General features: G+C 40.5%; 1 protein-coding gene across 1 annotated transcript in view; it reads left to right on the top strand.

Annotated features, from left to right (window-relative positions):
- The first annotated feature begins 6,189 nt into the window (after positions 1–6,189).
- The window catches only part of LOC118809733 (transient receptor potential cation channel subfamily M member 4-like), a 37,210-nt gene continuing 17,859 nt past the window's right edge, over positions 6,190–25,540 (top strand). Inside the window, 13 exon segments of the mRNA XM_036573271.1 lie at positions 6,190–6,715; positions 9,336–9,397; positions 11,017–11,194; positions 13,036–13,216; positions 16,153–16,322; positions 17,282–17,459; positions 18,769–18,833; positions 20,817–20,953; positions 20,955–21,054; positions 22,328–22,430; positions 22,512–22,630; positions 24,038–24,301; positions 24,439–24,540. Of these exon segments, the coding sequence (XP_036429164.1) occupies positions 6,638–6,715; positions 9,336–9,397; positions 11,017–11,194; positions 13,036–13,216; positions 16,153–16,322; positions 17,282–17,459; positions 18,769–18,833; positions 20,817–20,953; positions 20,955–21,054; positions 22,328–22,430; positions 22,512–22,630; positions 24,038–24,301; positions 24,439–24,540 (1,737 nt within the window). The 5' untranslated portion in view covers positions 6,190–6,637.

Genomic DNA, 25,540 nt, shown 5'->3' with positions numbered 1-25,540 from the left:
TCACGTTATAATAATCAGCAAGAACCTTTTGGAATGTTAAACATGTCCAGGATGGTGAACAGAGCTGCAGATGATTCTAAAAACCATCTGGAAAAAAAGGAACAGCAAGAATAAAGTTCTAATAAAACGGACATCCAAATTACCTCATATTTCATAAGTGGTGATGACATTTTGATAATACGGCAGATCACTTGGCAGTAATACAGTATTATTGCAATTACAGATTTAAATACAGAATAATTTTAATTTCACTCTACAATATTAAATAATACAACTAATTATTAATATGGGGAGCGAATCCAAACCTTTGAACATTGGTTTAAGTCTCAAGCTACTGAATTGCGTATGACTTAGTTAAAGAGGGTGAAAGGTCAGAGGAGTGCACTGAGGGCGTTCCCCAAATCTTCACCCCTCCCCTCACCTCTAGGGTATAAATACAGGCTGAGATGGGGACAGCAGTTAGATTTTCATCCCAACAGAGCTGAGGATCAGACTACTGTACAGCAAACATCAGACTGTGACTGATGGTTTCCTCTCAGAGCTGTAGCAGGATTTCTCCTTCCTCCCCTGCTAACTCAGGGAGTAGAAGACGAGGTGAGTGGAATGAGATCTTAGCTGTACTGTTTAGTGATAAATCATCAATAATTGTACGTCATTCCCATGAGGTTGATTGTATTATTATATGTTCAGTTTGGTTTTACGCATGAGGCGCCATGTTGTGTCGAGACACGTGTGCCATAGGCCAGTGCTTCATAACTGACAGTCTCCACGGGACCTAATGGGCTCCATCCGGTTACAGTGATTGTGTAATAGATTGTAACTCTCTGCCCTCCAGGCCATTGCATGATGAAAGTAGCTGTGCTGCTGTTCCTGTACATGCCTGTGACCACAGCCGTGGCGGTCAGACACTCACTCAGGTGAGGACATACGTCAGGGATGGACAGTATGATAATATGTTACTGTCATTGTGACAAATTCAGGAAAAATGTAGAAAAATTAAATATTGCAACATCTGTTGAAGTATCTTGATGTTATGTTTTTTACGATATTGCCCACCCTTACTGAATGTTTTTTGATTCTCCACAGGCCACGGACAGACCCCCTGTCCCTAATAAACAGCTTACAGAAGGCAGAAGAGATTGTTACATCAGTGGACAGACACAAAGAGACGCCATCCACAGCCACAGACTCAAGAACCACAGACACGCTTGTAGTTCCTACACTGCTGAGAAACATCCTTATCAAATCCATTCAGTAAGTGAACAATTTGGTTCATCACACAAAATAGTGTGTACTTTAAAGGACCCATGTCGGGGAAAATTGAATTTTCTTCGCCTTTTTACATAAAATACATTGATGTATTATCTAAGCATTGCCAATGTCTCACTCCTCAGTCCATACAGCTCACATAAGGAGACCAAGCTGCAAAAAACAGCTCATCTAAAATTGCTCATGGTTGTGATGTCATAGCCATGCACATATTTACACACGGTCAGCCTAGAGCAGTTTAGCTGCCCATTTGGAGTGTTGTTCCTGCAGACAGTCTGTAGCAGAGTTACAGGGGTGGAAAATGATTAAACGTCGTGCTGTTCATGGCTGTCAGGAAGTGAACAGATCATCGCAGCTTCCAAAGGATCCACACGGTTCTGTGGGTTTCAGTCTTTTGGTTCTATTTGCTTCCTGACAGCCATGAACAGCACAACATTTAATCGTATTCCATCAGATATAGACTGTCTGCAGGTAACAACGCTCCACATCACTTCAGTGTGAAAGGGCAGCTAAACTGCTGCTCATTGAACGTGGCTCAATACATGGCTGCCCAACCAATCAGAACAGAGCTCATTTACATATACATGTCTTAAATGCACATGAACAAAAACTGTGATATATAATGTATAAACAGAGGTTAAAAAATGGTCATGGAAAAATGAATTCGGTACATAAAACCACACACCTATAAGTGAATTCCAAGTTTTAAAAAAATATATAATAATAATAATTGATGAAGTCAAAACTCTTAATGCGACTCACTTTGTCCCCAGCGCGAGGAGCAGGCGGGCGGCGCAGAGGGGCTGTCAGTTCGGGACGTGTCAGGTGCACAACCTGGCTAACACGCTGTACATGATGGGACAGAACACTGGGAAAGAGCAGTCCAAAAAGGCCGCGGACCCGAACGGATACGGCCGCTAGAGCGGTCACCACTCATCTGCTGCCGTCCACCTGCAGTGCGCAGTTTTGTGTTTTACTGGACAACTATTTCATGATCAAGTCCTTCTAGATCAGTCAGGTGTTCCGGAACGTGAAACGGCAGTGCTGATGGACCGCAGGACTGTCCGTCTTGGAACTCAGTGTTGTCCCACACTGGACTGAATGACTTCGGTACTTTTCCTCAGGCTGCTTTAAAAAGGCCTGTTATAAAGAAATGGGTCACAGTTACGACGACATGATTGTTCACTGAGCTGTTCTGCTCAGTACGCTTGTGTGATTTTGGCTGCTGTAATTGTACATAACTGTCCATAGATGCTTTATATAAATGTTGTTATAACAAAGTATGCTATAGTATATTAATAAAATTATAAATTAAGAATATTTTCCATTCACTATGCTTGTCCAGTTACATTTACTCAGTATGCAATGTCTATTTTTTGCAATGCGCTGCTCCAATATGTTAAATTTGGCAAATAAACAATAATTGTGCACTAAATTGTGCAGAAGTGTGTCTCTGTAGAGGTGTGTTCACTTATTTTCACTTAAAAATCAACACAACATGGGATTTGAAAAGTTTGGAATCAGCAATCATTAATAATTATCTAATAATAATGACTCAATTTAATTTATCTTTTTTTCTGCAAATATTAACACATAGCTACTTTACATTTGATTAACTTAAAACAATCGAGGCACATGCATAAGTTTGGACACCCTACTTAATCAATGCTAATGCTATTCTTGAAGTAATTCATGGAAGATATCATGGTGTAGCTTATATTCCTCTCTAATGCAGACAAACATGAATAGGTACAGTGAAAATTACAGCCAACACAAGCACAGATATAGTCACTGTCCAAGTACAGGATGAGTCTTTCCATCATCGTCATCATCATCATCATCATCATCATCATCTTAAACCACTTGGTCCAGCTGGGGTCGAGGCAGCGGTAGGGAAAACAGAGAATCCCAGACGAATCCATTCCAAACCATTCCAGCCCAAACCATTGCATATAGCAGTATTATGGGAAATACATGGCATGACACAGCAATAAAATGCTATTTTCCTAATCCTATTATGCTTTTCTGGTTTTTCCTGTTCCTTTTGCTGCAGTTATCTGAATATTCGAATGGTCGTGCAAACAGCACATGCTGATTTATTACATTGGATTAAGGCCTAGAAATCTGATAAAAAGAGCTGAGTTTTAGTTCAGTAATGGGGTTTGTCAGCACGTCTAAACTCTTACTCTGATTTCTTTCGTTTCTCTTAGTCTGCGCATGTGTGAAAACAAAGCAACACAACACTTTTGGAGCAACGCTGAAACCAAACACATGCTTAATGAAATGAATGATTTAAATATTCTGCATCTTCTAGATCAGGAGTTCTTCAAACTCAACCACTAAAAGGGCCATATTAAAAAATCTCAGCAGATCTGTGGACCAGCTGCGTTTTTATTTCATTTTTACTTAGCATTTTGCCATGACCCTAAATAGCCATTGTTTATTCAGAATACGCCAAAACTGCAACAGCAAAATAGACACTGAAATTATTTTTATTCAAAAATAATTCTTAATAAAAATAAATAGTTGTAGATTTTTTAAAACTGCCTATTTGCTTGAACTGGACACCAGGTGTCTTTTCTGTTTGTGTAACCGCGGTCCCACAGATTGTTGTTGAGGGGGTGAGAATGCACACTATGTTGCAGTGCATGCTGGGGACTGTAGTGCATCTCAGGGTGAAACAGGCTAATAAGAATAGAAAATTAAAATAATTTCTCAGGCCGAATAGGACTGCGCCAAGGGCCTGACCTGGCCCTTGCTCGTGTTTGACACTTGGGTTCTAGATGATGTATACTCATATTTTACACTGACGTGACTCGATATTTAAAAAAAAAGCCACAGAATGAACTTTGAGTCTTACCATTAGAATCTGTTACACTGTGATATCAACATATCAGCAAAGCACTAAATGTTAAATTAGTGACCAGTGAGTGAAATACCCCCGCTCAGGTATTCAGGGGTCCCATGTTGGATGGCTGCTTATTCCCTCACCTTAGCGGCGCTGTTCTTCTTCTTCTGTAAAGTCTCTGTTCTAGTGCGGTTCTGCGCCCTTCCTCCCATTAACTGAGATCTTCCTCGTCTCCTCTTCTGTCTTCAGTGTGAGAAATGAGGAACAGTCACTCTTCACTCCAAACTCTTGGGAAACTGGGCGAGTTTTCAGATTTACAGATCTGCTGCGGCTCATTGTAAAGTTTTTTAAAGGAATCCATTCAGATTTACAGTTGCTAGGCCTTGAAGGAGCAACAGGGTGAACTGATTTGCTTCAGCGCCACCCTGAGGCAGAGCAGTGCTGCAGCTCTAGTTGGTACAGACACTGATTGTGGGTGAAGCAGCTAAACAATGAGCTTTCCTTCAATTTGTCTATTTTTCCCTAATGAACAACACAACTTCATAATAAGTTTATTTTCATTGGAACTCCCCAGAAATTCGATATTAAGACATTAGAGGGTCCAAGAGGTTAATTAAAAAGTTATTAAAAATAAACCTAAATAACGAGAAAGCATCTCAAATTAATGATTTAGGTCCAATCCCATTTCTTATTTTTACCCCTAACCCTTGTTTGTGAGGGTCTCCTTGCCCCTTGGCACTGATTTACAGGATAATGGTTAAAATCTTCCCTACAAAATGGAACAACCCTCAAACAAAAAGAGCATCACTTCATTAACAGCTACTAGCGCTGCTCTGTAGGAGACCCTGCCAGTCTGCAGTGACAGCAGAGGAGGGTAAAGTTCAGGGGGGCAAGTATTTATTATCACCCACCCTGAATTCATCAGTGATATGAAGCTGAAGTCAGTTATTCACCATTTTTTTTTCGAAGTTTCCCGTTCCACCTTAAATGGTGCAGCAGTTCTGATGCCTGAGGCGCCGGAGTGTAACTGCTGCACCATTTAAGGTGGAACAGGAAATTTAGTGTACTGCTAGCGATTTTTGATGCTTGTTATGAAGTAAATGACCAGAATACACTGAAATGACATTAAACTAAGATAATACAGTAGTTATAGTAATTTTTTAACAGAGAAAATTCTCACATTTGTGCGTTTCTCTTTTTTTCTCATAACTCTCTTTGGAGTGAATCTCTGAAAAACCTCCGTTTGGAGGGCCATGTAGTCCCAACACTTCGCCCTATCCCTCTCAACCAGAATCAGGACACCCTACCCCTAGACATGAACACACAAAACCAGCATATGTTGTGTTTTGGATGCTGGTACCAGCACTAGGCCAGCATATACCAGCATAGACAACTTAGACCAGTATAAAACTCATGCTGGTCAGTGCTGTTGTTTATTTTCAGCAGGGAATACACTTAACCTCTTCAACTCCTTGAGGCCGCCGGTGGTTCCAAAACGCACTTCGTCATATTCTTCATATCTTTCATATTTCATAAGCTACATTCTAAAGGTGGGGGTCGTATGAGAGCTGTAACTGTCTTCTTTCCAGTCAAATAGATGGTGATGCAATTTTAAACTCTTATAATAAAAGAAGCTGAACTCACTATTTTTGTCTACTGAAAGTCGACTCATTTTTCCACAAATCTGGGCTATAAACTATAAACAGATGGCGTCTCTTCAGTGATCTGCTCTGTAAACATTATTTTTATAAAATAGTACAAAGAGTGTCTGAGATTTTTGGCTTTCAGCAGTAAATTGTAATATAGTAATATGTGCATGATCATAAAACACGTTCTGTTAATTTGAGGGGAGCTTTTAAAATAAATAAATAAACAATAATTTACATTTATTTCATGCAGTTACTGAATAATTTGCCTTAAGATTTGGTCATGTAAATTCAGATGGACAAACCATAATATATCCTGGAGAATAATGAAAAAATAATAATCAGGTGCTGTATTTTTTATTTTAAGTGTAAAGGGCACTAATGGTGTAACAGGTGACCAACGGCTGATTCTGATGGTTTCCTAGCGAGATATTTTACAGGAAACCAGCGGCCTCTTTTGGAAGCCGTTAAGCCAAAAGCCAACAGTCCTTAGAAAGGAATCCTCATCGTTTCTAAAGGTCTTTTTCGGCAGGAATGGGCTTCATATCTATACCTACCCGCTCTGGTGTCTAACAGCTACTTTCTGTGTGGTCACGTATTTACATTTGCAGGTCACTTTAATGAAGGGAGTTTCTCGCGCGCTCCTCGCCATTATAAACAGCCACGTACCGACACGGTCGAGCCTGTGAGGGAGAAACTTTTCTGGTATCTTCTCTTTGTCTCTCCGCTCGTTTGCCTGCGCTGACCACACCCAGCCGAGTGGCTCGACCTGCCGAGCTGCAGGTAAAGCAGGCAGGAATGAAGGCAACTTCCTAGTTCGGGATAAAGTGGCTCTTTGGCTCGTCTGGACTTTCTCGAGCCGAACACTTCAGACATGAGCGAGAAGGAGGTGGACGGAGGAGGAGGAGGAGGAGGAGGAGGAGGAAGAGACGGATTAACGAGGAAAGACCTGGTGGGTTTGTAGAGCTACTGAGAAGGTGGTCGAGAGCAGAAGGTTGCCAGAGATTCGCCTTTGTTTTTTGCTGAGGAAGGAAACCTGTGAGGAGTTTAGTGAGGCTCCGTAAGGAGTTTACTGGCCTCAGGGTGTTTCATGCCACCACAGAGCGGCTGGCCGGGCTTTATTTGTACAGTAAGACGGTAGAATCAGCTACAGTGTGAATATAAAGCTCTGAAAAACTGTACAAACTGTTCTCATTACATTCACAAGTTCCTCCAGCTGCTTTAACCCGGCTCTGACTGAGACACTCCACTATCAGCAGTGGCTGTGTAGCATATGCTAGTCATTAAAGGGGAATTCCACCACATTTCCAAATTGTCTGCATACGTCGGTCGTTAAGTTGTAAACACAGTGCGTTTACATACTGATTATTCAAATGGTCGTGTAAACAGGACACTCTGATTCCTCAGATCTGAGTAAGGTCTAGAAATCCGATAAAGAGGCTGGATTTTAGCTCAGTAATCAGATTTCTCAGTGCTGTAAGCTCTTACTCTGATTTCTTTCGGATTTCTCAGTCTGCGCATGTGCAAAAACAGACCGCTTTACCGGAAACAAGCGAGCAGCGTTGTCGCATTACGCAGCAACACACTTTTGGAGTGACGCTGAAACCAAATACATGTTTAACGAAATTAAAGATTTAAATATTTTTCATCTTCTAGATGATGTATGTTCATATTTTCAGGTAAAGTGGGGCGATGTTTTAAAAAAAAAAGCTGCGTGAAGTTCGAGTTTTACGTTACGTTTACGTCACGTCGTCTTCTGTGAGTTTATTGACTGGTTGTAAAGCAGAAATCTGATTACTGTCTAACTCGTGTAGACCTGGAGTCTCCCATTATCTGATTACTCACGTGCATGTAAAGGTGTAGATTGGATTACTGACAAAATCTGATTTTCTGCAGTTATCGGATTATTAAGTGCATGTAAATGCATTCAGTGTCGTTTAGAGTGGTTTGGTGTGAAGTGGTTCAGATGTCTTTACAGTGGTGGTGATAGGAACCAGGGGTCGCCATGACTACAACACAAATATAGACATTTTATTTACCATCCAAAACCGCCAGAGAAACTACATGTGAGGTTTTTATGTGGAATGTTGACCTGAAAAGTACTATTTGGCCTTACATCATGCATCTACTTGAAAATGCCGTAGGGTTCACCGCTATTAAAGAAGACCCAGCTTATGTACAAGTTGCTGTGCTTTATTAACAGGCTGTAGTTGGCCACACTCAGCACTCAGAGAGAGTTTTGTCTCGCAATTCACTCTAAGCCTCCTTGCTTTTTCAGCTGTCTGCGTTACGCTGGGATCAGACGATGTGATATTTTTGTCTTTCATGATGGTCATTATGTCAGATTAGGCAGTCATAGTGCCATAAATTCGTCTTGGTTGGGAGACTAGCAGCACCACAAGTTTGATGCCGACCAATTGTCGTTCGCATCCTTGCACGAGGTCATAGGTCGTCGGGGAGCTTCTATCGTTGGAGTCAATCTTGACTATAGAAGTGCTATGTGTGATGCTGGCGGTTTGTGTTCTGAAGATTTTTGAGAACTTCTTAATTTTTTTTGTGAATTGCATTTAGGAACATTCTTATGAACTTCTTAGTGTTGGTCTGAAGAAACTTCACAAGTTTTTTTACGAATGAAGTAAAGAAAAAACGCACATTTAAGAATATTTTCTTCTTAAGACACTTTCGTAAATCCGGCCCCAGATTAACAAAATGTAGATGCTGTCCTGTCCAGTCTTCAGTGTTCAGTCTGCTTTTCTCTGCTTTGGTATCTCTTTTGCAGTCCTGCTGCTGGAGTCCTCCTGCTCGGCACATTTAATGGTTTCTTTGCTCCCCAGACGCCTGATTCTAATCTGATTCTAATCTGTTCTAATCTACAAGCCCTTCTCAAGGTTAGAACGGGGTATGTTAGAGCAGAGAAACTACTGCATATTTCAGTGGGTGAGATGTAATCAGTCAATCAGAGTGTTTTGGTGTGAAAAACTTATAAGCTCAGATGTCTTTACAGTGGTGGTGATAGGAACCAGGGGTCACCATGACTACAACACAGATATAGACATTTTATTTACTATCAAAACCACCAGTGAACCTACACGAGTCTTCTGAGTTTATATGGAATGTTGATGATGGAAAATAGTGGAAAATCTAAAATAATAATATTTCTTTGGGGACTATTTTGCCTCACAGCACCCTGCATGTTATAGATCCTTCCACCATGAATCAATTTTAAGGCCAAAATCTTCTCAAAACTATCACAAAACAGTGTCTCAGTCATCAGGCAGTGAATTCATAACCATTTAATGTAGTAATATTCTGTGAAGGAGCTTTTAGAGGTGGACGTCTGGTTCCTATCACCACCACTGTGGTAGGTCACCAAACAGCTCTGACTCGGTAAGTTTCTCTAGAACAGAGCGTTTCAATCTTTGGGGCCATTTTGATCTCCACCTACCAGTAACTTTCTGTGAAGGAGCTTTTAGAGGTGGACGTCTGGTTCCTATCACCACCACTGTGAACACTGCTGAAGTGTTCCTTTAAGATATACAGACCCTCAATTTGATGCCAACGTTTGATTTCAGAGCTGGGTTCCAAGTGTTATCAAGAAAAGAGTGTGCACGACGTTCGTGGAGGATTCGTTCAGGTGAGCCCTCCCTGTTTATGTTGCACTTTCCTTGAATGCCAGACCTGCTAATGTTTGATTTGCACCATCTTGTCCTGATGTTTTTTGCAAACATCCTCTGTGCAAATGCTTCATAGTGCAGCATAGTAACATAATATGCATAAGTAAGTTACAAAAATCACAGTGTGAGGGAACAAAATCATTCCTGCCTGGTCTTGTCTGTTGGAAACAAACTCATTCATGCCGGTTTCTGCAGACTTCTGATCCTGTAGTGTCCTGACCTGCTAGATATACATTCTTTTTCATCTAGACAGTAAACCTTGCATATATTAGCCAGGTAAAGTAAAACAAGGAGGATAAAAGAGAGAGACTCAGGTAAATAGTATAATAAGCCACCAAACTGTACAAGGAAACCTCAGCCATCGTTAGGCATCATAAAAAGTAGGGCTTCCCTGCAAGTGTTGTGTTTTTTTTATTATTCTCCTCATGTATTAGCTTTCTGGGGAGGTTCTGAAATATAATTTGGGAGATTTTACTTGCTGATTCATACAGCATAAAATGTCTGTAAAATTAGCTCAAATTCCCATATATATATATATATATATATATATATATATATATATATATATATATATATATAATAACCTGGATGTTAATGTCAGTGTTATGCCGTAGGACACAATCAATTTATTGCTATTATTACTGTCAGACTGTAAAACTACACACACTGCAGATTCATACTGGATTAAAATCGCTCCACAATTATTACTGTCAGACTGTAAAACTACACACTGCAGATTCATACTGGATTAAAATCACTCCACAATTATTACTGTCAGACTAAAACTACACACACTGCAGATTTATACTGGATTAAAATCGCTCCACAATTATTACTGTCAGACTGTAAAACTACACACTGCAGATTCATACTGGATTAAAATCACTCCACAATTATTACTGTCAGACTGTAAAACTACACACACTGCAGATTCATACTGGATTAAAATCGCTCCACAATTATTACTGTAAAACTACACACACTGCAGATTCATACTGGATTAAAATCACTCCACAATTATTACTGTCAGACTGTAAAACTACACACACTGCAGATTCATACTGGATTAAAATCACTCCACAATTATTACCGTCAGACTGTAAAACTACACACACTGCAGATTCATACTGGATTAAAATCACTCCACAATTATTACTGTCAGACTGTAAAACTACACACACTGCAGATTCATACTGGATTAGACAGCAAATAGCTACTGTTATTTATATATTTATATTGATTTTAGGCTTTAAATTTTAACTGCTGATGATGATCAGCAGTTATCGGTCAAAAGCATTTGCCAAATTTGCATCTAGGAGGTAGACTTTTCCAGGTTTTCCAATTAGTCCAGCTCTGAATAGTGGAGCAGGGAATTTCCGTTTGCTGTGTACAGGACCAGATTAATCTGTACATGGAAATTTGCTTTAAAATGATAAAACTGGTTGAGAAAAAGTGGTGATGATGACATGTTATGACAGTGTGTGATGGGGATATAGAAATAGTAATGCAGTTATAGGTAGAGGATGGCAGTGCACATAATGGATGATGAAAATAATGGTGAACGTCTGTCCTCCTGCAGCAATGGTCACCTGTGTCAGTGTGGTGGAGCGAGGGACAGCCATGCCTCCGTCACTCTGAACGATTACTTCAGCAGCGCTATCGTCAGCCACTGGGAAAGCGCAAAGCACTCTACTGAGGCTCCAACTGATGCTTATGGAGAGGTGGAGTTTGCCGGAGTCAGCAAAAGGCACAGCTACGTGAGTCGCTCTCTTTTAGCTCTCTGTTCCATAGAACATTGGAATTCTGTGTTAGATCTTCACTCTGGATCATAGCAGAGTTTACAAAGAGCTGGGGCTGTTACAGAACATGAGCGTGAGTGAAGTGTTGCAGGATGCTGTGTAGTAGGGATGTACCATCATTTCTGGCTAATACTGAGGCCAATAATTGTATTATTTTAGCATTCAGAATAGCCATAAAATGCAATTTCCACCTGATTTGGTCTCTCAGTTGAACTAGATGCTTTTCTTCTTCAAAAACAGTCATGGAATATATATTTGATGGAAATTTGTGTGATGCAAATCAACATTTTTGTGTTTTTATTACGATTAAATGCTGTTTGTTTAGTTGTGTCAGTGGTACTGAACTGTTTGATACGAAGAAAGCTGCAGTTGTCTGTTTTATCTCGGCACGGCCGTCTTTCTGGAGAGGGGTGAATTGTTTATCACAGCAGGGGGTTCTCACGCCTCCCCTTTCACCCCTCATTGCTCGCTGGCAGCTCAACAGCATTTCACACACATAGAGACAACTGTTAAGAGATTTACAGGAGACATATTTTGTTGGATTATATTAAGTAATATATCTGAGTCAAATTCCAGAGCCCTGTGAAAAGAGGCTGCTACAAGGTTACAGATGGGATAATTATTGTAAATGTTCAGAAATTCAGCAACGAAAAAACATGTAGCTTTTACCAAAGCACTCTTATTGGTATACCAGTGGCATTTCTGTCTGAACTGGGAATGAAACCTCCCGCTATGTTATCTATTTTGGGAAAAAATGGAAAGCTATCAGCGCTAGAGGTCTGCGCTGGACCAAATTTTTCTTTAGTCCCGCTTCCCATAAGATTTCATCCCGCTCCCTCAGAAAATCTGCACCATTTGTCCCTCACCCACCTGCACCCTAAATGTTTTGTCCCGCTCCCACCCACACTCCTGTATAACTCCGACCCTTTAGTCGGCTTTATTGTCATGTTCTTGGCCTTTATTATGAGCTCTTTCCACAGCTGTGTCCGTCTCACTGTCTGAAGGCGGTTTGCGTGTTGTTCACATGATTGGTTGCTTCTATTTGGAACTAGTTTAGAACTTCTGTTTACACTGACTTTATTACTTTTTGTTATTTTGCCGCTGGATATCATTTATATATGCCAATTATTATGTGACGGTAATCATTTTAATTTGTCTACACGTATGTGTTGTCCTGCTCCCACCCACACTGGGCTGGTTAACCACCTTCTCCCATGCGTGACACTAAAAATTAGCGCCGCAAGATATTGTGGTGGGACATGGGGGGAATGCAGACCTCTATGCGGGCATGAAGTTATGAGTTGCTTATGTAGTTCCAGTATCAGGCTGATAATAATAATAATAATAATAATAATAATAATTTAACCATTTATTGACAAAGTATTATATCTGTTATGCACCCCCAGTGCTAAGTGGAAAATAGCCAATAGCAATTTTTATAACCAGTATTGGGATTTAAATGCTGGAATCTTTTGTAAAGTAAGTCTAGTCCATAAATAAGTTATCCACCAAAATATGAGTATATACATATTGAGAAATGACAGAGACTGTAGAGTAGATATTAGGGGAAATATCTCATTTCAGTTTTTTTGACTAATATTGCAATTAAGGTAATTAAGCACATCCATATGTCAGATTTGAGGCTTAAACAGTGACCGTATTGTGTCAGACTGCCAGGTCACGAGTTCTGTGTCATGAGGTTAAATTTTCCCACTCAAACTCAAAACAGTCTTGAATAATTTAAGATATAATTGAATTGAAATTGAATTAAAATTGAATTTTTGATCCGTCTGTTCCAGTTCCTGCGTCTCTCCTGGGATACCCCCCCTGCTACCGCCTACACCATAATGACCACCCAATGGGGCCTGCCCAAGCCGAACCTGGTGCTGTCGGTTGCAGGTGGTGTCGGCAGGTCAAAGGTCAAAACCTGGGTGCGAGAGGTTCTGAGGCAGGGATTGGTCAGAGCCGCCCAGAGCACAGGTACACACGTTCTCCCTTTTGACCTGGACCTAATAACTTTCACAATGCTTTACCCTCTTTATCTCACCGTAAAAGAAGTGTTATTGTTTGTGAAAGTTCCCACATGTTCTGCTCTGCAAATAACACAGTCTGTAATATCTGACTCAGCACTTATGCAAGAATAACACGTGCTGAGCTACTAAGGCCGACTTTGTGGTGGTGATTAGTGTTAGAGTTGATCTGTGAAGTGGTTTGGGTCAAATCTGGGCATTAATCATTTTAAGCCTTCATCGATGCAGCTGCTTTCCTTCGGCTGGTTGATGTTCTAATAGTAAAACAGTGTTTAATAAAAGAAGGGTTGCTCTACACATCTGGTTTCGCTTCTTTATTTAGCTGGATGTTTTCTTAAAGGGCTTCACAATCGGCCCAAAATATCAAGCGGTCTCGTTTTTGTTTGCTACGTATTTTGATTTGAGTGTTTCTACCAATGTATTGAAAGCAGATGATGTACATTTGATGACAACCATTGACATGCATGATGACATCCCCCACTGTGTTTGTGTTTTCACCAATCATAACCCTATAACCACACGCTTGTGAGAAGAAGTGTGCATGAGTGGGTCTTTAATTGTGAACTTATCTTTTTTCTGTGTCATAATAATAAATAAACGGAAAGAACAAACACAGCTTAAACCTTCAGGGTCATTGATGGAGAAAGACCGTGACCTTTGTGTATGGAGAATAAGTTATTAATAATCGGATGATGGTTTAGGAGCCATTCTTGCAGAAATCCAAGTAATTCCAAAGTGTTTGGATTTTTTATTCTGTACCTCCAGTCAGATCAGCTGGTGAGAGCAGTAGAGGTACTTCTAACCATTTACCTTTACTTTCAACCTCCCTCATTAGTTTATTCTGCTTTTGAATATGTTAATATTACTTTTAACAGTGGCAAACCGTGACTATTGCAGCTACCCCTTTAGTTTGAACCATAAATGTCAAGACAAAACAGCTGTTTTCTGCTAGCGCACATAAGGGATGTCTAATAGTATGTTAGCACTAAGCTAACAGCTGCATGTGAACATTGTTTGGCCATTCTAGATTAAGCAGTAACATTTGAAGCATTCTTTATGTTTTATTTGAACCTTACATTAACGTATAATTTATCTTGTATCAGTTTTACAGTAAGTATCCCTGACAGGGAGCTGCCGCCACCGTTTTCCATTCTTAAGAACTAACTGAAACCTGCTTGTATTCACAGTCAGTGATGTATCTAGAACTTCTAAATAGGACTAGAGTGACTTTTTTGCACAGAATTCGCCCCTCGTTTTAAATCAAAACAGAATTGGTTGATTCCTCTGTCACTTCCTAATTATGTTGGTAGTTAATCTAGTGTGTAAGGCCTTCAGTCCAGCTTCTGCAGTCCTAACCAATGGGAGAGCAGCTTGGCTGCATCGGCCTAGACACCACAGAGAGAACAATCCTGTCTGGATACTTTTCCATTGGGCGTTTCAAGATTGTAACCCTTTGGTTATCAATGAAAACAGTGAAATAAGAGTAGTGTTATTATTTTTTTAATAGTAGGATTCTTTTAAATAAAAATGAACAAAAAATAACAGACATATTTTTTTATTTCTGGAATTATTCCTGTATTTATTTTATCTTCAATTCTTTCCGCACATTGACTTCACCTGCTTTGTAATGGACTGTCAAGGCAGTTAAGTAGCAAAGTGCTACTGCAGGGCTTTTTACTGCCTGACGTACGATAGCGCGCTTAACTGGGACTGGCTGGACAGTGAAAACGGTCTGTAGAATTTGACTTGCTTTAACATACAATGGCCTTTGTACAGGTTTTATGAGTTCATGTTTAAGTTTAGCTTCGCTCCTCGCTCCCCGCAGTGAGGCCTTAATGGACGACCGTGGTTCAAAGGTTAAAGATAAGCAGCTGTATGGTGCCAAGACTCCTACACGACTTATCAGAGATGACTTGTGTGTAGCTTTATCAGTAATATGGCTGTAAATTGTTCTGGTTTTATTGTATGTTTGTGACACAGGAGACAGACATGACCTGTGTCCGTGTCACTCATCTGAACTTCTTAATAGAGTGGGAGAAAATGCAGTTTCTCTCCCTCGAGTTTTGGGACTCTTTTCAGCAGCTTTGGTGTAATTCAATGGATTCTGCCACTCAGTGGGTGACCTCATGTCCTTTTTGTGTGTGTCCCAGTAGAATAGGCTAAAAGAGTGACATGAACAAGTAGTAAATGATGAGTTTTAACTCTCCCAGGTCTCCTCTGGCAAATATGCAAAAATTCTTGCCTCTGCTGAATCGCTTCTAAAGCACTTTTAGTTTACTTAAACAAGCAGAGCCCCAAGTATTAACATTTTACTATTTAATTATTAATAATTTGAATGTGAATTGTCATTAAAATGTGCATAAATTTGTAATGTCAGACTTATGGATTATAAAATTACATTTCCCTGCTCACCAAAAGCCCAAAATTGGAAGTATCCAGTCAGAAAAGAAGCTGTTAATTGCATTTATTTCAACTATATACATTTTTGAAGTAGAATTTTCAGCCTACACTTGCATTTTAAAACTACAGCATTTTGGTGTGAAATCCACAAACCTGGCAACTTTGCTTATGAAGCACCTCACTGACATGGCTTATTGCTCACTCACTCACTCACTCACTCACTCACTCACTCACTCACATTAAGCAGGCAGTAGAGTGTCTTAAGAGCACTTAAGCAGAGTTGCCAGGTTGGGAAATATAATTTTATAATCCATAAGTCTGTCAGTACACATTTATGTATATTTTAATGACAGTACACACTAAAATTATTAATAATTAAATAATAAAATATGAATACTTGGGGCTCCTTGTACCATTTTTAAGATAATTTAAGCACAAAACGCTGTGATATCATATTGTATTAATTATTGCTCTCCACGTGTACAGGCGCCTGGATCCTGTCCGGAGGTTTGCGGGAGGGTGTTGGCCGGTTTTTAGGAGAGGCCGTGAGGGATCACACGACTGCAGCGTCTTTGGACTCTCTCACTAAAGTGGTGGCTGTAGGCATCGCTCCGTGGGGTCTGGTGGACCACCGGGAGCAGCTGGTAAACCCAGAGGTAATGATACTCTGTTTAGTGATTAAAATACTCTATAGATATTCTCAAAAACCTTGTATAAATAGTGAGAAAAGTAATCAGACTCCTTGAAAGTTACGTATCGCTGCTATCTCCATTTTTCACTTTTTGACATAAATTGAAAATGCTTTGATCTCTTTGCTTTGTGTGTTAATTTTATGATGAATGGACCAAAAGAAACGGCCCAAAATTAGTTGGAAAAATGTCTGGTTCCATTGACTTACATTAAAAGTAAAGCATGTTTTTTCCTTCTCCTGTAAAGTTACCATTTTGGAGATACAAGATTTTGTTCCGACAGCAGTGATATATTTTTCCAATCAGTATTTTTTTGTGAATTTGATTACTTATGCCATCAGCATATTTCATCATAGTTCATCATTTTCTTTAGTATACTGAATGTGTGGACCAGGAGTGCCCAAATGGTGTTCCATTTGGGCACTCAAAGCAATGTTTGTTGTGGTCTGAGGGCCAAGAAGACAAAACAATATATAAATAATGAAGACTTTTAAAAAATGTTTTTCATAATGTACTGCGTTCACAAAAACAAATGTAAAAGCAAAATAAGAGTTTAATAAGTTGCACAATAAAAAAATATGTTCTCTCACTGTGTGAGGGGGCGGGGGCAGGGGCGGAATGAGTTAGGCTTCCTGGCAGGCCAAATTAAATGTCCTCACAGGCCAACATTGGGCGGCCCTGGTGTAGACAAGTAACATTTCACACGTTCACAATAACAGTAGTTTTCAGAAAGCTCAAATAAGGCCTCTAATACGTTAAATGCAAGATTAAAATGGAAGATATGTATGTTTTTATGTGAAAAGCATGACCCTTGATTGTGATAACATCTTTGTGCTTCATCCAAAGAAAATAAATGCAGGCATGCACAACTCACCCAACCCTCCCTCTGTCTCTTTCTCTCTCTTTCTCCTTTTTCTTTTATTCAGGGCAGTTTTCCTGCTGAATATTATGTTCCGAACAGATCCCAGGACTCCTGCTATCTGGATAACAACTACCAGGCTTTCCTCCTGGTGGATGATGGGAGCGCAGGCCGCAGAGGTGGCGAGGCTGGCTTCAGAGCACGTCTGGAAGATTACATCTCCCACCAGCGCACAGGCAAATGGGGTGAGACTGTGGTTTAAAGAAGATTTCTGACTTAATTTGAAACAATCTATTAAATCGACAGTGCTTTGTGTGATATTGAACACTCTGGGGTTGACGAACGCCCTGGTGCGTCAAATTAGATGTTTCTCTGTGCTTCCATTACTGTCTTTGCGATAATCTAGTGCAGAAATACGGTTCAAACATTTCCTGAATCTGTAGAGTCGCCCTTTCTGTTCCATCACAACGTGAGATCGTACGTGACTCACATCCGGAGTTTTGAGGCTGTGAAGAGGGGCTGAGATACAGATACATGTATCTGTATCTCTCTATCGATTCGTCCACATGAAGAAAGCTGTGTTTTCACAAGTGATATTAAGAATTTCTAAAACCGCGTTTCATTTTTTCAAGTTCTGGGCCCAGTTATCTCTTTACACTGAGCTCCAGATGAAAGGGCTTCATTACCGAGAGAGCTGAGATTGTTCTATGTACAGTATGTCGTTGTCAGGTTGTATGCAGTTGCCTTTAAAGGCGAATTTAAGAATACATGCAAAAATCAAGAAAATGCCTATAGACTAGAGGTCTGTCCTGCTTCCGCCCACAACCAGAACGTTTTGTCCCGCTCCCGCCCGCACAGTTCCGTCAAGACGACCTGACATCCAATATCTCACACAATCTATTCACAAATATATTATTCTCTGCTGAAATAACACAGCAGTCATGGTCATCAGGCTCACTGTGAGTCACTTCATCAAATGCCATTTATTCCCAGTGAACACAAAGCAGGAATTAAACCACAGAGCGGTTATTTTTGGTGATTTGCTGGGAAGCTGTGGCTGTCAAACTGAAGGCCGCCGTCTCTGTAAGCTGCTAGAATTTGCGTGTTGTTCACGTGATCGGCTACTTCACCACTCTTTAGAATGACTTCATATTTTTATTGTTTTATTGTTTTAATTTTATATCATTTTATATATATGATTTAATGATCACTGTATTTTATTTAGGCTGTTCATTAATATGCAAGATTTCTATTAATGCGCGTTTTGTCCCGCTCCCGTCTGCAGTGGACTGGTTTCCCACCCACTCCCGCACACAATACTGAAAATTAGTCCCGCGTGATACACGATATTGTGACGGGTCCTGTGCGGGAGTGCAGACCTCTACCTCACACCCCAGAGGGTTAATAAATATCATTCCTGTGTTAGGCATAAGTCTTAAACTGGGTCCTGAATGCTTCGTCTCAGAGTTCGTATGGCAGTATTTGTGTGGTTATGTAGCCATTTGAAATGCTAATTTCTATGCATCCAATCACAAATTGAGTTTGTATTGTCAGGCAGCGGAACTATGGACATCCCTGTGCTGTGCACACTGGTGTCAGGAGAGCCCTACATGCTTGAGGTGAGCTCAGCAGTTAAAATGATGACTTTTAAAAAAACATAAATGTTTATAAATGCTTATTCCAATAGGTGTCATCTGTCATTAAGGCTACTTTGGTTAACTTTGATCAAAATTGGCAAATGTAACCCGGGTGATGTCTATTGGAATAAGCATTTCTAAACATTTATGTAGAGCTATGTCTGTTGTCATGACCAGGTTACGTATTTCTCATGAATAGTACCTTATTACAGAAAAATGTTACTAAATAATCAAATGTATAGATTTTGCCTCTTGCCCCAAATCGTACTCGATCACCCAAGACAGGGTTTGTTTTAAAGTTTGCTTCTTTCTTTCAATCAATCAATCAGTCAGTCAACCAATCAGTCAGTCAACCTTTTTTCGACTCGGAAGTACATTGAGGATGATAATTTATAATGTAGCTGAGCAAATTACACAGGAAATGAAAAGGTTGAAATTAAATTTATCAATTAAAAATTTATCAATTTATAAAAAATAAAAAACTAAAACAAAATAATTAACATTAAACAAACCAGTTGCAATAAAAAGTGAGATATAGTAATAATAATAATAAAATAAAAACACTGAAATAGTTCTAGGCAAAAGGATTTATAATATAAAAGGATTAATAATATAAAATAGAAAAATAAAAAAAAACAGCTCAAATAGGAAACAAGCATAAAATATCAATAAAATACATAATAAAAACACATTAAAAATAAGTCAAAGAACCAACGTAGATAATAAGGAAATTACAATTTTAGAAAAATCTAATTACTTACTAGAATAGTACAGTGAAAGAATTAACATCAAATAAAACAGTTGCAATAAAATAATGAGATAAAATAAATGTAAAAAATAATAATAAAAATAAAATCAAATAAAGAGAAGAAAGGTAAAGTTAACCTAAAACAGTTCCAGGCTGTCTGAAGGTGGCTAGAGACTAAGGCCCAATCCCATTTCTTCCTTTCACCCCTACCCCTTGTTTTCGAGTGTCACCCTAACCCCTTGGAACGGAGTTACGAAGGGTAGTGGTTGAAATCTTGCCCCACGAAATGGGACCCTCAAATTAAACTAAACAAAACAAAACATCACTTCATTAACAGCTACCAGCGCTTCTCTGTAGGCGACCCTGCCAGTCTGCAGTGACAGCAGAGGAGGGTAAAGTTCAGCTCCTCACTGCTGGGCTTTAGTTACATTTAGGGCATCATATGCCTTCAAAGAGGGGGGCAATTATTTATTATCACAACCCGCTAATTCTTCAGTGATACGAAGCTGAAGTCAGATTCTTGTTCACATTTTCCCGTTCCACCTTAAGTAAGTAAGTAAGTAAGTAAAGTTTACAAGGAAATCAACATTACAAAAAGAAATCCGGGTCCAAGCTCCCATGAGCGTCACCAGGGGCGACAGTGGCAAGGAAAAACTCCCTAAGAGAAACAGGAAGAAACCTTGAGAGGATCCAAGACTCAGAAGGGGAACCCATCCTCCTCTGGTCGACACCGGATAGTAAACATTGTTAGTACAAAAACAGGGAAAACAGGTGGAGCAAATGATTCATTTGATTAGTTTAGTTCAAGCAGCAGCAGCAGCATCAGTGGGGTCAGGTTGTGAGGGTGAGGTTTGCACGGCGTAGTACAGCATGGAGCTTGATGGTGGTCAAGCCGGTCCAGAGGGCTGGCGAGCAGTGGCACCCAATCTTAAATGGTGCAGCAGTTACATTCTGGTGCTTCAGGCGTCAGAACTGCTACACCCTAGCCCCTAGACGTGAGCGCGCAAAACAGAGGGCTAAGGGCTAAGTGGTAGGGGCGAGGGGTGAAATGGGACTGGGCAAAAAGTTTCAAATGACTGAGTGACGCCAGAGTTTTAGGACTGTAGTGAATTCCAGCTGCTGCTCTGTGTGTAAAAGCAGATTTCTGCCTCTGTAGTTTCGCACTGGAGCTACAGGTAATGTAAGCTTGTACCCACTAATTCTCTCCTTCCCTTCAGAGGCTGGACCTCTCCTTGAAGAAGTGCATCCCCTGGTTGGTCCTGGCAGGATCGGGTGGACTGGCTGACCTGCTGAGTGACGTCCTGGAGAACGTCTCCGCTGCCCCCATTCTGCCAGCAGCGGGGGCAGAGGGCGAGGGGCGAGGTGGCGACCAAAACGGACCTCAGAGAGAGAGTGGCTGAAAGAGTGATGAAGCACTTCCCCTCCGAGCCTGACATGGACAAGCTCGTAGACAAGGTAGCGAACACGGGAGGCTGAGGCGCACATATCAGCTGACACGTTCTAATCTTTTTGGTTCCCTCAGCTAATATAGGTACAGAGTATACGTACAAACGTCACCTAAAATACCACACGTGATAAATTCACTAGAGGAGATGGTGAAATGGGCTTAAGCTTGATGTTTATGAATGTTTTTGTGTGCTGTAGCTGCGCTTGTGTGTTCTCCCTTCTTCCGTTGTGCATCTTTATATGGCTCGTTGTCATGGTAACGTCTACACTATGCAGTTCTCTACGCGTGCGCATCATTTTGGGTGAGATTACTTGTAGTGAGCATGTTAACAGAGATTTCCAGCAGATTGTTGAGTGAACGAGAATAAACATCTCAGTCTGAATCTATAATCGGTATGTATTTAATCGGATTGGCAAAAATCTTTGCATGTAAACACAGCCAATGACCACTTAGTGTAGACGTTACCATGACAACCAGCATCACGTGAGTCCAGTCAGAGTGAGATGAGCAGCAGTGAGCAGTGCTTGTGTTTTTACTGCTTTAAAATGATGTCAGACTCAGGAAAACGTCCTTCACATGTCCTTATTAAAGGACGCCGAGAGGAAGACGTCGTGTTCTGAGACACATAAGCTGGACGTCCGTCCCACCGCCGTCTTTTAAAGATCAGAGCATAAACTTCGTCTCCTCTGCAGACCAGTTTCTGCTCCGCCATGTTGAACGGTATAAACTTTCACTATGACGCGACGAACATGATCAGAACGGACTTAAACTTTCTGATAGGGATATTATTCTTCTATTTAACGGATTATTTACAGGATTAAACACCTCGTTCAATCAGATAGAAACTGTATTCTGAATGGCCTCAATCGGAATAGAATAGACTAGCTATTAGTCTGATTATTAACAGATTATTAGGCTGCATGTAAACATGGCTATTGATTATTAATGCCTGTTATAATTATTGGTAATTATTGATACCACATGTTCATGATACGATTTTTGGTCATATCACCCAACAAATATGAGGCAAATGAGGATTTAGGAATGAATAATGTCTGGGATTAAATCAGTTTCCATTAAACAGAGGCTGTTGGCTGAGTGAGATCAGAAATGCCTTAAAGCTACATTTTGTGAAGCGCTAAACAGTCTGTCTGTCCAGACTCCTCCCAGAAGTCTCTCCTCTCCTCACGTCTCAACTCATATTAACTACATCAAACCTTTAATCTCCATTTCCAGTGTTTCAGAGTCACTTCAGTCTTGTTCTCTGTCTAATTTCAACAGGTTCTGAGTATTTACCAGAGCAAAGACCTATTCTCCATCTACCACGGAGAGCAGGAGGGTCCAGACGACTTTGATACTGTGCTGCTGAAGGCTCTGGTCAGGGGTGAGTTCCCTGAATGGTGCGTCACATTTCTAATGCTTAATGCCTGCACGGTGGTGTAACATGTGTTTGTATGTGTGATAGCAAGTAAGCTCAAGTCAGTCGACTCCAGCCCCAGCACTGAGGAACTTAAGTTGGCTCTGACCTGGAACAGAGTGGACATCGCCAGGAGTGAGCTCTTCACCGGAGACATCCAATGGAAGGTTAGGATTGTGGGAAATGACGCAGTTCTCAGTAGGCCAGTCATGATCAGTGGCACATAAATAGTTGCGATTGACGTTTTTTTTTTTGTTCAGTCTATGCAACTGTAAAAAAAGCCTAAGCCTGTTAAAGTGACCTGTTCAGCTATTTTACTCACCGCTGCCCTCCAAAGGTGTTAACTAGAGATGCACCAATATCACTTTTTCCCTTCCGATACTGATACCGATACCTGTTCCTTTAGTTTCGGCCGATACTGAGTACCAATACTGATACTAACTCTATTTATCTAACCGAACTCACCTATAAGTCCTGATATTTATACAGTTACATTTTTTAAATATTTTATTTTGGTAAAATCTTTGTTCTACGTCACACACTCAGCTTTGCTAGATGGCATTTTTAAAATATTTATTAGATGTTTAAGAAAACTTATGTGTGTATTTACTGTGTATATTTAGTATTTACTACTATATAATTCGTTTTATTAGTACTATTATATAAAAATATCTTTATTGTGCAAAACAGTTCAAAACAAACTGAACAGTATACAGATAAACCTGTGGTGCACACAGCAGCTTCTCTGGCTCAAAAATGGAGCTGAATGTTGTTTTACATCCAGATTTCTCGAGTCATTTGTGTCATATGTGCGTCTTTGTCACTCGCGCTGCATCTCTGAGCATCAGTTCAGTAAATACCACCGTCGTTCACGCTGACAGTATCAGTGACTTTCAGTGTTTTCTTCTGGCTTGGTGGAAGCAACGGGCCGCGAGACCCCCGCTGCTGAGTGATACAGCTGATTGACGGAGGTGCACCGCTGGTGGGGCTACTGGACACACAGGTCTGGCTAGCGGGCTGCGATGCTAAAGGCTAAATTGAGGCTAAAGCTATCATTACGCCAAGAGTCCGGCGGTTCCTTCCACTCTCTCAGTAACATTAACTCAGACTGTAACTGACCACACAGCAGCAAGCTATTACAGAAGCAGCTCAGCCGTCCGGGTCAGCGGCTCCGTAACACCAAAAACTGCTGTTACAGATTCTGCCAAGAGCATTTTTACTGCTGCTTGTTGTCCCAGGTATCGGTATGCAGTATCCCCATCACCGATACCAATACAGTGTTTAAGTGCTACAGTATTGGTATCAGTGCAACACTAGGGTTAGCAAACATCAAATAAACAAACATTACTCGCCGCCGCCCTCTAAAGGTGTTAAGTGTCACGTCTGAGTCGAGTCACGAGTCAGGTTAACATGCAAGTCAAGTTGGACTTGAGTCCGATTTTCCATATCTGTCAAACCCTGCGTTCCCACCAGCAGCTATTGGCTTAATAAGTACATCACAAGAACATTATAACAGACACATAATGTGTTACCATTTGTGTTTATGTGTGAATGATGGAATCTCCTGATCACAGAGTGAGGACCTGGAGGGCTTCATGACTGACGCTCTGGTGAACGACAAACCGCAGTTTGTGCGCCTCTTCACTGAAAACGGCCTGAACATCCTGGACTACCTGACGTACGGTCGGCTGGAGGAGCTGTATCGCTCCATCTCGGACAGCTGCCTGACCTACACTCTGCTACAGCGGCGCCTCTCAGAGCGGCAGGGTGCGGCCGCTGTCAGCACTGATGTTTTAAACGATGCCGCCAGGCAAGCCAACGCACTTACCCTTTATGAGGTGAGGATGGAGGAGTATGGCTTAAACTGGACAACTACAGATACGCCCTGACCTGATCTTCTGAACACTGTAAAACAGAGAAACAGACTGTCCGTCCTCTGAACTAAATGAATGTTCTCATTTGAACGTCTGTCCAGGTGTCTCAGCTCCTGGAGGACCTGCTGGGTGACGTGTGTGAGCCATTCTATCGTGATTCTTTGGGTCTGGAGGGCATCACCTCTAGAAGGAAAACCATCAAGGTGCTGCAATTTGTATTGCTTAAAGGCCACATATACTGTGGAAAAAAAAGTAATTTGCCTTACTTAGTTAGCTTTTTATATGTGTATATATATATATATATATATATATATATATATATATAAAGCTAACTGAGTAAGGCAAATTACTAAGTAAGTAAGGCAAATTATAAACATATATATATATATATATATGTATGTATGTATATATGTTTATAGCAGTGGGTAGCCCTGTCACCTTACAGCAAGAAGGGTCTGGGTTCGATTCCCGGCCGGGTGACCAGGGTCATTTCTGTGTGGAGTTTGCCTGTTCTCCCCGTGTCTGTGTGGGTTTCCTCCGGGTACTCCGGTTTCCTCCCACAGTCCAAAAACATGCAGTCAGGCTGATTGGACATGCTGAATTGCCCCTAGATGTGAGTGTGTGTGACTGTGTATGTCTGTTTGTCTGCCCTGAGATGGACTGGGGACCAGTCCAGGGTGTATCCTGCCTTCCGCCCAATGACAGCTGGGATAGGCTCCAGCACCCCACCGCGACCCAGAAGGATAAGCGGTTTAGATGATGTATATATGTATATATATGTGTGTACATATATATATATATATATATATATATATATATATATATATATATATATTTACACACTGCAAAAAATGGCATCTTGTCAACAAGTGAAACAATCTTAAATGTAGTCGATTCATCTATTTCTCTTTTTGAGATGGTTGTGCACTCATTATGAGATTATCTTATCCTAATGATTTTATTTATTACTGTTATTATCAATAATAATATTAATAATAATAATAATAATAGTAATTTTAGCCACATAGTCATAACAGTAATGCTTATTATTATAGTCATGTTTGTTGTTGTTGTTATTACTATTGCCATTAGCTATTTCTGTGTGTAACGTATCATTATTGTATGCACAGTGTAAATATTGAGTGTTATACTGAATATTGAATGTTTTTTGTTGAAATTTTTGCTCGGTTTATTTTTTCTCCT

The sequence above is a fragment of the Colossoma macropomum genome, unplaced genomic scaffold (assembly GCF_904425465.1).
Source record: "Colossoma macropomum unplaced genomic scaffold, Colossoma_macropomum, whole genome shotgun sequence".
Taxonomy (NCBI): domain Eukaryota; kingdom Metazoa; phylum Chordata; class Actinopteri; order Characiformes; family Serrasalmidae; genus Colossoma; species Colossoma macropomum.
This window is presented reverse-complemented; position numbering and strand designations above follow the sequence as displayed.